A 13,005-nucleotide genomic window follows, 5' to 3' on the forward strand; every position below is an offset into this window, starting at 1 on the left:
ATGGTCTTTATTATGTTGAGGTATATTTCTTTTAGACCTGCTTTGTTGAGGGTTTTTTATCGTGAATGGGTGTTATACTTTGTCAAAACCTTTTTCTGCATCTATTGAAATGGTTGTATGGTTTTTATCCTTTCTCTTGTTGATGCGATGTATCATGTTGATTGTTTTGTGAATATTTAAACCACCCTAGCAACCCAGGAATAGATCTCACTTGGTTGTGGTGAATGATTTTTTAAAATATTTTATTGGATTCAGTTTGCTAGTGTTTTGTTGAGGACTTTTGCATCTATATGCATCAGAGATACTGGTCTGTAGTTCTCTTTTTTAGTGGTGTCTTTGTCTGCTTTTGGTATCGGGGTAATGCTGGCCTCACAGAATGAGTTTGGAGTTCCTCTTCTATTTATTGGAATAGTTTGAGAAGAATATGTATGAACTCTTCTCTAAATGTTTGGTAGAGTTCACCTGTGAAGCCATCTGGTCCTGGACTTTTGTTTTTTGGGAGTTTTTTTTATTACTTGTTTTGTGGTTATTTTTATAATTCTTCTCTGATCCTTTCTTCTCTTTCTTTCTTTCAAGGTTTGCTGGCTTTCTTTAGTGATATACTTGAATTTCTTTCTTTATTTTTTGCATATCTATTCCTGGTTTTTGATTTGTGGTTATGATTAGGTTTTTATGTAACATCTTCTGCATATAGCAGTCAGTATTAAGTTGCTGATTCCTTAAGCCTGAACCCATTCTTTACTCCTCCCCACGTTTTACCTATATGGTGTCATACTTTACTTCCTTTTATTTTGTGACTCCCTTGACTGATTTTTTACAGATATATTTATTTTTACTGCTTTTGTGTTTCCTCCTTTTCATACTCTTAGTTATGGTCTTTCGTTTCTACTGAGAGAGTCCCCTTTAATATTTTTCTTTTCTTTTCTTTTTTTTTTAAGATTTTTAAAATTTATTTATTTGTCAGAGAGAGAGAGACAGCACAAGCAGGGGGAGTGGCAGAGGGAGAGGGAGAAGCAGGCTCTCTGAAGAGCAGGGAGCCCGATGTGGGACTCAGTCCCAGGACCCTAGGATCATGACCTGAGCCGAAGGCAGATGCCCAAAGACTGAGCCACCCAGGCATCTCCCCTTTAATATTTCTTACAGGGCTGATTTAGTGGTCATGAACTCCTTTAGTTTTCATTTGTCTGAGAAACTCTTATCTCTCCTTATTCTGAATGACAGCCCTGCTGGATAGAGTATTCTTGTCTGCAGGTTTTTTTTTTTTTTTTTTACCTTTCAACACTTTTTTTTTTTTTTTTTGACAGAGAGAGAGAGAAAGCATGAGCAGGGGAAGTGGCAGGGGGAGAGGGAGAAGCAGGCTCCCCAGTGAGCAGGGAGCCTGATGTGGGACTCAATCCCAGGACCCAGGGATCATGACCTGAGCCAAGGGCAGACGCTTCACTGACTGAGCCACCCAGGCGTCCCTCTTACAGCACTTTGAATATATCATGCCAATCTCTGGCCTGCAAAATTTCTGCTGAAAAATTCACTGATAGCCTTATGGGGTTTCCCTTGTGTGTAATTGTCTTCTTTTCTCTTGCTGCTTTTATTTATTTTAGGGAGAGAGTGTGTGAGAGGGGGGAGGGGCAGAGGGAGAGAATCTTCAAGTAGACTCCACACTGAGTGCAGAGCCTGATGTGGGGCCTGATCCCATGACTCTGAGATCATGACCTGAGCTACCCAGGTGTCCCCCACCCCGTTTTTTTCTTTATCACTGTATTTTGCCATTTTATTTACTGTGTGTCTTGGTGTGGACCTCCTTGTGTTGATTTTCTTGGGGGAATCTCTGTGCCTCCTACATCTGGATATCTGTTTCCTTCCCTAGATTCAGGAGGTTTTCGGCTATTATTTCTTCAAATAAATTTTCTGCCCCCTTTTCTCTCTTATTCTGGGATCCCTATAACATGCATGTTGTTATGCTTGATGGAGTCACTGAATTCCCAAAGTCTATTCTCATTTTGCATAATTTTTTTCTCTCACCAGCTCAGCTTAATTACTTTCCATTACTCCATCTTCCGGGTCATTAATTAGCTCTTCTGCTTCCTCTAGCCTGCTATATATTCCATCCAGCGTATTTTTAATTTCATTTATTGTGTTCTTCATCTCTCGTTCTTTTTTTCTCTCTCTGTTAACAGTCTCACTGATATCCTCCACTCTTTTCTCAAGCCCAGTGAGTATCTTTACAATCATTACTTTAAATTCTCTTTCAGGTAGAGTACTTATGTCTGTTTCGCTTGAGTGTCTTCCTGTGGTTTTGTCCTGTTCTTTCATTTGGGACATACTCCTCTGACTCCTCATTTTGTCTAACTCTGTCTGTTTCTGTGTGTTAGGAAAGTCAGCTATATCTCTTGCTCTTGAAGGTAGTGGGCAGGTGCAGACTTTTAACAAGGGGCGCTGGCCCATTTCCACAGGGGATGCACAGCTGCTGTGGAGACTGGGTGGCTGGGGCTGCTCCACAGGGTGTGTGGGTCTGGGGTGCAGTTTAACCAGCCACCCCACCAGGATTGAGGCCCCACAAAATGCATGCATTGGGAGATGTGGTGTTGGTGAGCTTTATGCCAGTCTCCTGGGGGAGGGGACCCGCAGCTCTGGGGCTAAGACAGCATGGGCAGGGCGCTTGGTATAAGAAATTGAGATAGTGAGCATCAGTGTGGCACTGGTTCACACGAGGTGGCTGTGTGTGCTGAGGAGCAGGGGAGGGAAATGGTGCCTTCTAGGTCCTGGAGGTTTCTGGAGGGATCTCCCTGCGATCCCTGCCTCTCCAGGGCTCTTTGTCAGGTGTCTCTTTAAGGGTGGGAACTCAGCTTCCTAACACCCTCCTGGCTCTCCCAGAGCCTAGCCGTTGATTTTTAAAATTCCCGCTTTTTGGGGCATCTGGGTGGCTCAATCGGTTGGGCGTCTGCCTTCGGCTCGGGCGTCGGGCTCCCCGCTCAGCGGGGAGTCTGCTTCCCCTCTGCCTCTGCCTGCCGCTCTGCCTACTTGTGCTCTATCTCTCTGTCAAATAAAATCTTTAAAAAAAAAAAAAATTCCCACTTTTGTGTTTTAAAGATTTATTTATTTATTTTAGAGAGAAAGAGAGAGTGTGCAGTGGAGAGGGACAGAGGGAGAGGGAGAGAGAGTTCCAAATAGACTCCGCAATGAATGTGAAACCTGACCCAGGCTAGATCCCACGACCTTGAGATCATGACCCAAGCTGGAACCAAGAGTCAGATGCCCAAACAACTGCACCACCCAGGCACCCCTAAAATTCCAGGCTTTTAAGTCCTCCTGGTTGTAAGAACTCATGGAATTCTGCCCCTCTCACTTTCAAAGCCAAATGATACAGGGATTTATCTTCCTCATGTGGGCTCACCGGCATGATAGTCTGTTTCTTGCCCTTCTCCCCGCCACCCCCCTTCCCCACTGTGGGCTCCCTCCAGACTGCAAACAGCCAGGCCCTTTTAGCTCCTGACTGTGTCTTTGCCCTTCCTACCCTCTTTGATGTGGTCTGTTCTCTCCCTTTAGCTGTGGAGTTCGTTCTGTGAGTCTTTGGGTCGTTCTATGGACTATTTACATGGATATGAGTATTTTCTAGTTGTATCTGTGGGACGAGGGTAGCTTAGGGTCTTCCTACTCTGCCATCTTCTCAGTCTCTCCCTGAACCACCTTCCTCTTACTTGCTACTCCCCCAGAGATGGTTGTGGATCAGACCCATCAAGCTCCACCCCAGCTTCCACTTTGCTGGCTCCTCAGTCTTCGGTCTGCCCACCTTCCAGCTCTTCTTCCGGAGCAGCATCATGCACTGGAGATCCTCCTCTGTAGACTGTTCCTCTGGTACTTCCCATGGTTCTCCTGGTGGCCAGATGCGCCGCTTCTTGTGTGTGCATGTGGTGGGGTACAGGAGACAGCTTACTGCGTGTGCTCTTCTGAACAGGCACGCCTCGTGTCACTGTGCTTTGTAGATACTGTGTTTCTGCTGATTGAAGGTCCGTGGCAACCCCGTGTGGGGCAAGTCGGTTGGCATCAGTAGTATTTGCTCACTTTGTGTCTCTGTGTCACGTGTGTGTAATTCTCACAGTATTTCAAGCTTTCTTATTATTATATTTGGTATGGTGATATGTGATCGTAGTATTGGATGTTACTACTGTGATTGTTTGGGGGAACATGAACCATGCCATGTTCACGTGCCCCAGTGTGAGATGATGAACTTAGTCGACAAATGTTGTGTGTGCTCTGACTGCACCAGAACTGGCTATTCCCCCCTTGCTCTCCCTCTCCTTGGGCCTCCCGATTCCCTGAGACACAACAGTGTTGAAATTAGGCCAATTAATAACCCTCCAATGGCCTCTAAGTGTTCAGGTGAGGAATTCACACATCTCTCACTTTCAATCAAACGCTAGAAGTGGGGGCACCTGGGTGGCTCAGTCGTTAAGCATCTGCCTTTGGCTCAGGTCATGATCCCAGGGTCCTGAGATCAAGACCCGCATGGGCTCCCTGCTCAGCGGGAAGCCTGCTTCTCCCTCTGCCTGCCGCTCCCCCTGCTTGTGTTCCCTCTCTCGCTGTCTCTCTCTCTGTCAAATAAATAAATAAAATCTTTAAAAACAAACAAACAAAAGCTAGAAGTGATTAAGCTCAGTGGGGAAGGCAGGTCGAAAGCCAAGAGAGGCCGAAAGCTAGGCCTCTTGTGCCAAACAGTCAGCCAGGTTGTGAATGTAGAGGAAACGTTCTTGAAGGAAATGAAAAGTGCTACTCCAGTGAGCACACAAATGATAAGAAAGTGAAACAGCTTTACTACTTACATGGACAAAGTTTTAGTCATCTGTATAGAAGATCAAACCAGCCACAACATTCCCTTAAGCCAAACCTAATCCGGAGCAGGGCCCTGACTCTTCAGTTCTGTGAGGGCTGAGGGAGGTGAGGAAGCTGCAGAAGGAAAGTCTGAAGCTCGCAGAGGCTGGTTTATGTGCTTTAAGGGAAAGAAGTCTTTTCTACAAAAGTGCCAGTGCTGATGGAGAAGCTGTAATAAGTTCTCCGGAAGATCTCGCTAGGGCAGTGAATGAGGGTGGCTGTGCTAAACAACGGATTTTCAGTGTAGACAGAAATCCCTTCTTCTGGAAGAAGATGCCATCTTGGTCTTCAGTGGCCAGAAAGAAGTCAGTGCCTGGCTTTATAGCTTCAGAGGGCAGGCTGACTCCCTTGTTAGGGGCTAACGCAGCCAGCTGGTGACTTAAAGTTGAAGCTGATGCTCACTCACCATTCCAAAAGTCCTAGGGCCCTTAAGAATTATGCTAAATCTACTCTGTGCCCTGTAAATGGAACAAAATAGCCTGGATGACAGCACATCTCTTTACAACATGGTTTACTGAATATTGTAAGCCTACTGTTGAGACCTACTGCTCAGAAAAGAAGATTCCTTTCAAAACCCTACTGCTCATTGACGATGTACCTGCCACCCAAGAGCTGTGATGGAGATGGACGAGATTAATGTTGTGCTCACACCTGCTCACACAGCATGCCTTCTGCAGCCCATGGAACAAGGAGTATTTAAACAGTGCGTTTTGTAAGGCTATAGCCACCAAAGAAAGTGATTCCTCTGACGGATCTGGGGAAGTAAACTGAAAACCTTCTGGAAAGGATCTGCCAACGTATGCCACTGAGAACATGTGGGATTGATGGGAAGAGGTCAAGTGTCAACATGAGCAGAAGTTTGGAAGACGCTGATACAACCCTCTTGGATGACTTTGGGGGGTTTGAGACTTCAGCGGAGGAAGTCACTACGGACGTGGTGGAAATAGAAGAAGAACCAGAATCAGAAGTGGGGCCTCAGGATGGGACTGAATCACTGCGATCTCATGATAAAACTTGATCTGTTGAGGAGTAGCTTCTTACAGATGAACAAAGAACATAGTTTCTTGAGATGGAATGTTCTCCTGGTGAAGACCCTGTGAAGGTTGTTGAAAGGGCAACAAAGGATTTAGAATATGACATAACCTGAGTTGATCAAGCAGTGGCAGGGTTTGAGAGGATGGACTCCAGTTTTGGAAGTAGTTCTGTGGGTACAATGCTATCAGACAGCATCACATGGAACAAATCGTTCATGAAAGGAAGAGTCCATCAATGTGGCGAACTCTATTGCTGTCGTACTGTAAGAGCTTGCCATGGCCACCCCCACCTTCAGCAGCCACCGCCCTGACGGGTCAGCAGCCGTCCCCATCGGGCAAGACCCTCCTCCAGCAAAAAGACTACAGTTCGCTGAAAGCTCGCAAGATGGTTAGCATTTTCAAGCAATAAAGTATCTTCTCATTAGTGTATGTACATTGTTTTTTAGACAATGCTGCTGCATACTTAATGGACTACAGGGTAGTGTAAACATCACTGCTGTATGCGCTGGGAACCCCGAAAGTTCATCTGACTCACTTTATTGTGATACCCGCATGATTGCGGTGGTGTCGAACTGAGCCCGCGGGATCTCGGAGGCAGGCCTGTCAGGTCTTCTCCTGCTCAGCGCTGGTGCCGAGAACCGCCTGTGATGGTTCTCCCGCCATCGTGCCTCGGCGTTGTGGTGCTGCGCTGGGTGGGCGGACCATCGTGCACTTAGCTAGGACCCTACAGATGAGCATGTACCCAGTGGTTTGCTCTTACAAATACCTGCAGTGAATAACCTTGTACATTTATTTTCTGTCTGGGGAGGTGTGAGGGTTTTTAGTATCGTTAGTAACCCATGATTTCCACATATCTGATGGGTTTCAGCTCATTGTAGACGTTTACTATAATGAGCAGTTTTAAAGATTAGAAACATATAGAAAATATAATTAAGATGAACATTTCAGACTACTGGCGACACCCAAACTTGAAGATCAGCAAAAGCAGTTCTCCAGTTGGTCATCGCGTGTGGTGCTGTTTGCTGGCCGAGCCTGAGCGTGCGCGTCAGGAGGAGCAACCGTCCTAGGAGAGTGCTGTGCCCCAGACGCTCACCCCAGCCTGGTTTCTCCTCGGTGGACACGGACCGGACACTCCCTCCCCAGGTGGGAGCGCCTCGTGCTCCATGACCTGCCAATCCAAGTCGTGTTCATTCTACTGAGGACCTAGGAGGGGCGCTACATTTGCCACCAGGCCTCCCCTACTGCCCTCACCTATGGTGATGTTGATAGGACTCTTCTGGAAACGCACCCGGGAATTCCTGAGACGTCACGAAGCAGGGCCCAGTTTTGCATTAAAAAACCATGTCCAGCCCTCAGTCCCTACTGCACACACTTATGTGTGTTTATAAATACTTTTGACTTAAGAGCAATGTGGGGTATATATTGGATGATAAAAAGATATTTATTTTGTAGATTCAAATAATTTCTCTACAGTAGGTAGAAAAGATTTAGTAAATTTCAAATGTAATGTTACCATTAAATGTTTTTGTTGAACTCTAATGAAAATAGACTTGTATTCCTTCTTGGTGTTCTCTTGTTTTCAAACAGGTCTAACTTACAGACAAGATAGAGACTAATATAATGAACACCATAGACCCAGTTTAGCTTTATTTTCAGGTAACCTGAAAAAATGTGGGGCTGGAACTCGTGACCCCGAGATCAAGAGTCAGACTGAGACAGCCAGGCGCCCTCACCGTTTAGCTTTGTTAAGTCCGCACGCTGTCAGCTTTGTTCCAGATCTTTGTAAAAATGAATCACTCATTACAGATAGAAACAAACGAGGCCCTTTTCTCTCCTCCCTGGTCCTGTCCCTCCGGTCTCACGCTCCCTTCGTGCCGCTTGAACTTCAAGGACTCAGAGACTCTCTAAAGCCCGTCACCAGGGATGTGTATTAGCGGCCTGGCGCGTTCCTGCCCCCACCGGTGTGGCCAGTGTGGACGTGTCCTTCTAACGCAGGCCAGTGGGAGTCAGCAGGAAGGGATCTCAGTGAGGCTGTGGCATCTTTGGAAGTGTCCATTCTGGGGGCACCTGGCTGGCTCTGTTGGTAGATCCTGTGACTCTGGGCCCCGGAGTTGTGAGTTCAAGCCCCACGTTGGGCACAGAGGTTACTTAATAAAAAAAAAATTAAAAATTAAAAGAAATGTCTGTTTTTAGCCACGTTTAGAGAATTCACGAGTGTCCGTACACTGAGCTCTGTGCGCTGGGGCAGGTGACGGCCTTGGGAGCTCCGTGTCTGCCCGGGGCGCCCACAGGCCCACGTCCTCACCGTGCTGACGGTTACGTTCTTACTGTTGTCCAAGGCGGAGGCACCCGGCCTGGCCCGTAGGCAGCAGGTGCTCTGGCTTTGAGTGTCTGGCCAGCCCCATGGTCCCCAGCAGCCCTGCTAGTTGTAGGCTGCAGTTTTGTGGGACCTGAGGTTTTTCAGGAACGCAAGTGTTAGAGCAGAGATGTGATGCTTTGAATTCAGTTACCTTGTTATTCATATGTGATTGCTAAATAGTTCTATTTTCAAAAGCCATAGTAAAAATGCTCTTGATTTTATAGTGCTCTTTTGTTAAAGTTGGAAAACCACTAAACTCTACCTATGAAAAGAAAAGGTAATTTTGTATTTTTTTTTAGATTTTACTTATTTGACAGAGAGAGACACAGCGAGAGAGGGAACACAAGCAGGGGGAGTGAGAGAGGGAGAAGCAGGCTTCCCGCTGAGCAGGGAGCCTGATGCGGGACTCGATCCCAGGACCCTGGGATCATGACCTGAGCCGAAGGCAGACGCTTAACGACTGAGCCACCCAGACGCCCCAATTTTGTATGTTTTTCAAAGCATCTATTATATCCAGAACAAAGAGAATTAAATCTCTCTACTAGGAGGTAAAGCTATGAAGTAGAGATTCGTGAAATTAAAACAATTTGAGTTTCTGTGTGCATCAATTAAATTACCATGCATATTGATTTGAAGTTGCGATCCATTTGCTGGTTGCATAAAGGCTGGGAGGATTAACTGTAAATGTGCTGTTTGAACTAACCCATGTCTCTACGCTGCCCTGCAGTCTGGTGTTTGGAAGCCAGCTGGACATCCACTCGGGCGGGGTCGATCTGGCCTTTCCGCATCACGAGAATGAAATCGCCCAGTGTGAGGCTTTCCATCAGTGCAGGCAGTGGGGAAATTATTTTCTGCATTCTGGTAAGTCATGACTTCGTGTTAATTTGTTCTATTTCGGTTCTGTCGATTTTCTTTATTGGTGAAACCGCTCCATTTGCAAACGCATGGCTCCAGTAGGTGAAGAAACAGAGTTGGCTCTCCCAGCGTTTGAGTCTGAAGCAGCTGGATGTGAGCCTCTCCGGATCGGAGTTACGAGTGTGCCTTTTTGGAAGAAGTGCGGACTGAGTGGAATGTGGGAACGTTCTCGGTGCGGGGGTGGCGGCAGAGGGCGTGCCGTCTGGCGGGCGGTGGGCTGCTTGATGTTACACTTCTCTCGGGTTCCCAGGACCATAAGCCCTGAGGCTGCTTGGCCCGGAGCGCGCCCACTGCCGCGTTTCCCGCACCCCAAGTCCTCCCGGGAGGCGCCCCCACGGTGACCGCCGTCTCTGAATCAGCCCTCGGTTCCCTGCGACGCAAGGCCCACGACTGCGCTGCCCATGGGAGTCTGGGAAGAAACAAAGCAGAAGCGGAGCGGGCCCAGTGGCTGTTCTGGCATCGTATTTCCCGGGGGGAACCCAACAGTGGCCGAAACCCTGTATTTCTGCCAACAACGCGGCTTGCTGGCAGATTCCCGAAATAGGGCGAAAGCCTGACGGTCCCGGTTCCACCCGGGGCCAGCAGGGTGGGTGCTGCGCAGGTGCTCCAGAGCTGACCCCCGGGGCCCGGCACATGCCACGGTCTCCCTCTGGCATGGGGCTGGAGGGGAAGGCACCCGCGGCATAAATGGGCACAGAGCCTGTCAGGCAGAGACCCTCCAACGACCGAGGCGCCACGCCCTGTCCCGTCTCACACGCGGGGACACGGCACCCGGATGAGCCGTCGGGCACACCTGCCGTGGCCGTGCTCCCGTGGCACCGCGTTCTCCTTCATCTCCTTCATCCCACGGCTGCCTGGGGCCGGGGGAACAGCCGTGTCTCCTTCCTGATGTAAACGGATACAAGAGAAGTCGTCGGATGGGTTTCATTTTCCAACGACTGTCAACTTAAAAATGTTTAATTGTGTTTGGTATGGACATGTTACATCGAAGTGCGTGCTGAAGGTTTATTTCTGTTTGGAAGCCACATTTTCACCAGTTCTCGGAAGGCTCGTCGTGGGGCCTCATTGTGCTCGACGTCCTACCGTGTCAGGAGAGGAGGCCCCGGAAGTAGACCGTGTGAACGCACAGCCCAGGGGAGCCCCGCTGGGACTGAGAAGCCCTGGACTTGGGTCCTCCTGTCTTCCATACATGGGGGTGAAGGACTGCCAGGCTCTCGAGAAGCCCGCGGAAACGGACTGCAGCGGGAAATCGAATCAGTCCTTCTCAGAGACGTGCAGTTCCGAACGTCCGAAATCCGGTGGATACTGCTGGGTGCCTGGTTTGCAGAAGCAGAGTTCTGGCCTCTGCTGGGCTGACGAGGCCTCAGGCCGGTGTTTCCAGGGCGCAGGACGGGGGGCAGGGTGGCACGGGGTGCCGGGGGGGGGGCAGGGCAGACCCCACGCCCCCCAGCAGGTGTGGCTGTGGCTTCCCTCCTGGGGAGCACCATCCTATAGCAACGCGGACGTGGGTGTTTGCCTCCTGCAGAGCGAGCGCGCCTGTGAGGCTGACCCGCAGTCCCAGCTGCTCCCCCTCTTCCACCCAGTTCAGAGCAAACTACTGTTTTTGTTTCAGGGCATTTGCACGTGAAAGGCAAAGAAGAAAAAATGTCCAAATCGCTGAAAAACTACATTACCATTAAGGTAACGGGGCACCGCCGACCTGTCCGGAGGGCTGCTGCGTGGGGCGACCCCAGTCTCTGATCGCCGGTGCTCCCGGCCCTGACGGGCTTCTCCTCCCGCCACGTTTAACTTACTGTTTCTCGTGGTAAAAGCGCAGCGGGATCCGGCATTCTGGTTCTCGGCCGAGTCCCCTGCCCCCGTGGGCCGGCTTCCCCACGGACGTCTGCCTGTCCCCTCCTGCATCCGGACGCTCACACCACCTTCCCTGGCCTTGGCCCCCACGGCTACCCTGAGTCCCGTTTACCCCTTTCCCTGTCCCAGCGCCTGCCTGCCGGCCTGTGGCTTCGCGGCTTCGCTGTGCTGTGGGGGCGGGGCGGCGTGTGAGTGTCCACGTGAGCGGAAAACACGCGAACTCGCGGGGGCGCTTCCAGCACTCCGCTCATCTCTGGGCCCGTAAAGCCAAATGTAGTTTTAATTGCAAATGTTAAAATGCAAGGCCAGTTACCAGACCCTCATCCCCTGAACACGCGAGCACTCGAGCTGTTCCCACCAGATTTACATACGGTCGCCCCCTGTGCGCGGTCTCACGGACGCGGTCCGGGGGCCGTGACCAGCAGCCTCGTGCTGCGTCCCGAGCCTGCGTCCGTCCCCTCAGCCCCCCTCGTCACGGGGGCATTCGAAGTCTCTCTTCATCCCAAGAGGGGCGAGCACCGGACAGGAAGGTATGTTGAGGGAGAGGGAGACCACGTCCCGGTAACTTTCATCACGCATCACGGTTGTATGTGTCCTGTTGTCGTTCATCCCTGCGCCTGCAGTGTAATTAAACGTTCTCGCAGGCATGTTTGTCCAGGACACCCAGAGGCTTTGGTCCTGTCACATACTCAGGCACCCACGGGGCTGCGGAGCGTACCCCTGCGGATGGGGGCGCTGGAAGCCAAAGGGGGGTGCTCCTCATCAAACAGTCTTCATATGCTTTTCTTAAGTGGAAGCGTTCAGTGTGCTACACATTCTCCTACAGAAGAGTTAAACTTATATACTTGCCACAGACTCAAGAGTTGTTACTTTGCTACCTTTACTGCTCGTGGGGCGCCGACGGGGGCGGCGGGTGCTGCTCGTGGGGCGCCGACGGGGGCGGCGGGTGCTGCTTCTGGGGCGCCGACGGGGGCGGCGGGTGCTGCTTCTGGGGCGCCGACGGGGGCGGCGGGCGTGTAGGCATGCACGGTGTGTACTTTGTTACCGCGGCTGCTGAGCCACCGGACATCATGACACTGCCCCATTCTGCGTGCTGTCCCCAAAACGAGGACGTTTTCCTGTGTAACCCAGATGCCAAAAACGTCAGCACTAATTCCTTAACATCACTGACTCCTCAGTGTTCGGATTTTTCCATGTGTCCCAATGTCTTTTATAGCCTTGGTTTTTTTTAAACCAGGATCCAGTGAAGGTTCCTGGGTTGCATTTCTATGCTGTGTCTTCTCGGGCCTCTCAGAAGGTATTTTTCATTGTGGTGAAACACAGAACATAAAAGTCACCGTCCTAACTTGTTATGTGCACAGTGCTCACGTCATTGTGCAAGAGAGCTCCAGAACTTCTTATCTGGCCAAGCTGGACCTTTGCCCTGTTGAGCAAGTCCCCGCCGCCCCCCCCCCCAGCCCCTGGCGTCCGCCAGGCTGCTCCCTGGTCTCGTGATGGACGGCGAGTGCTCCGGGAAGCGCATGGAAGTGCAGACACGCGGCATTTGCCCTTTGTGACTGGCCTGTTCCACCCAGCGTGATGCCCTCCAGGCCCACCTGTACCGCAGCAGATGGGGGAGACAGGAGCTCCTCCGTGACTGGGTGTTTCTGGCTTCTGATCCACAATAGTCTCTCTCCTTTTATTTTCCCTGCAGTGTTGACTGTTTGAAGACATGAGGCCAGTTTTGTTGAACGTCACGCATTTTGTATTTGTTTGTGGTGTCATGTAACTCGTTCTTCTGTCTCCCATTCTTCCCGTAGCTGGAAGTGAGGCCTCGAGGCTTGACTCAGGTCGGGGTAAATCTGGCGGGAACACTTCCTCCGCGGTGCTGTGGGCCCCGCACGGCAGCCCTCTGGGGGCCACAGCACCAGGCCATCCTGCCGTTAGTGATGGGTCTGACCGCTGGGGTCAGTGATGGCCACCACATCTCTCTGACGTAGA

The 13,005-nt window shown here is 50.3% G+C and overlaps 1 protein-coding gene across 1 annotated transcript in view; it reads left to right on the forward strand.

The window, feature by feature from the left end:
* CARS2 (cysteinyl-tRNA synthetase 2, mitochondrial) overlaps positions 1-13,005 on the forward strand; it is a 44,472-nt gene that overhangs the window by 20,001 nt on the left and 11,466 nt on the right. The window contains exons 8-9 of the mRNA XM_032402612.1: positions 8,987-9,120; positions 10,787-10,854. Coding sequence (XP_032258503.1) covers positions 8,987-9,120; positions 10,787-10,854 — 202 coding nt within the window. The remainder of the gene's footprint in view (positions 1-8,986; positions 9,121-10,786; positions 10,855-13,005) is intronic.

Source organism: Phoca vitulina, unplaced genomic scaffold (genome assembly GCF_004348235.1).
Source record: "Phoca vitulina isolate PV1807 unplaced genomic scaffold, GSC_HSeal_1.0 scaffold5, whole genome shotgun sequence".
NCBI classification, from domain to species: domain Eukaryota; kingdom Metazoa; phylum Chordata; class Mammalia; order Carnivora; family Phocidae; genus Phoca; species Phoca vitulina.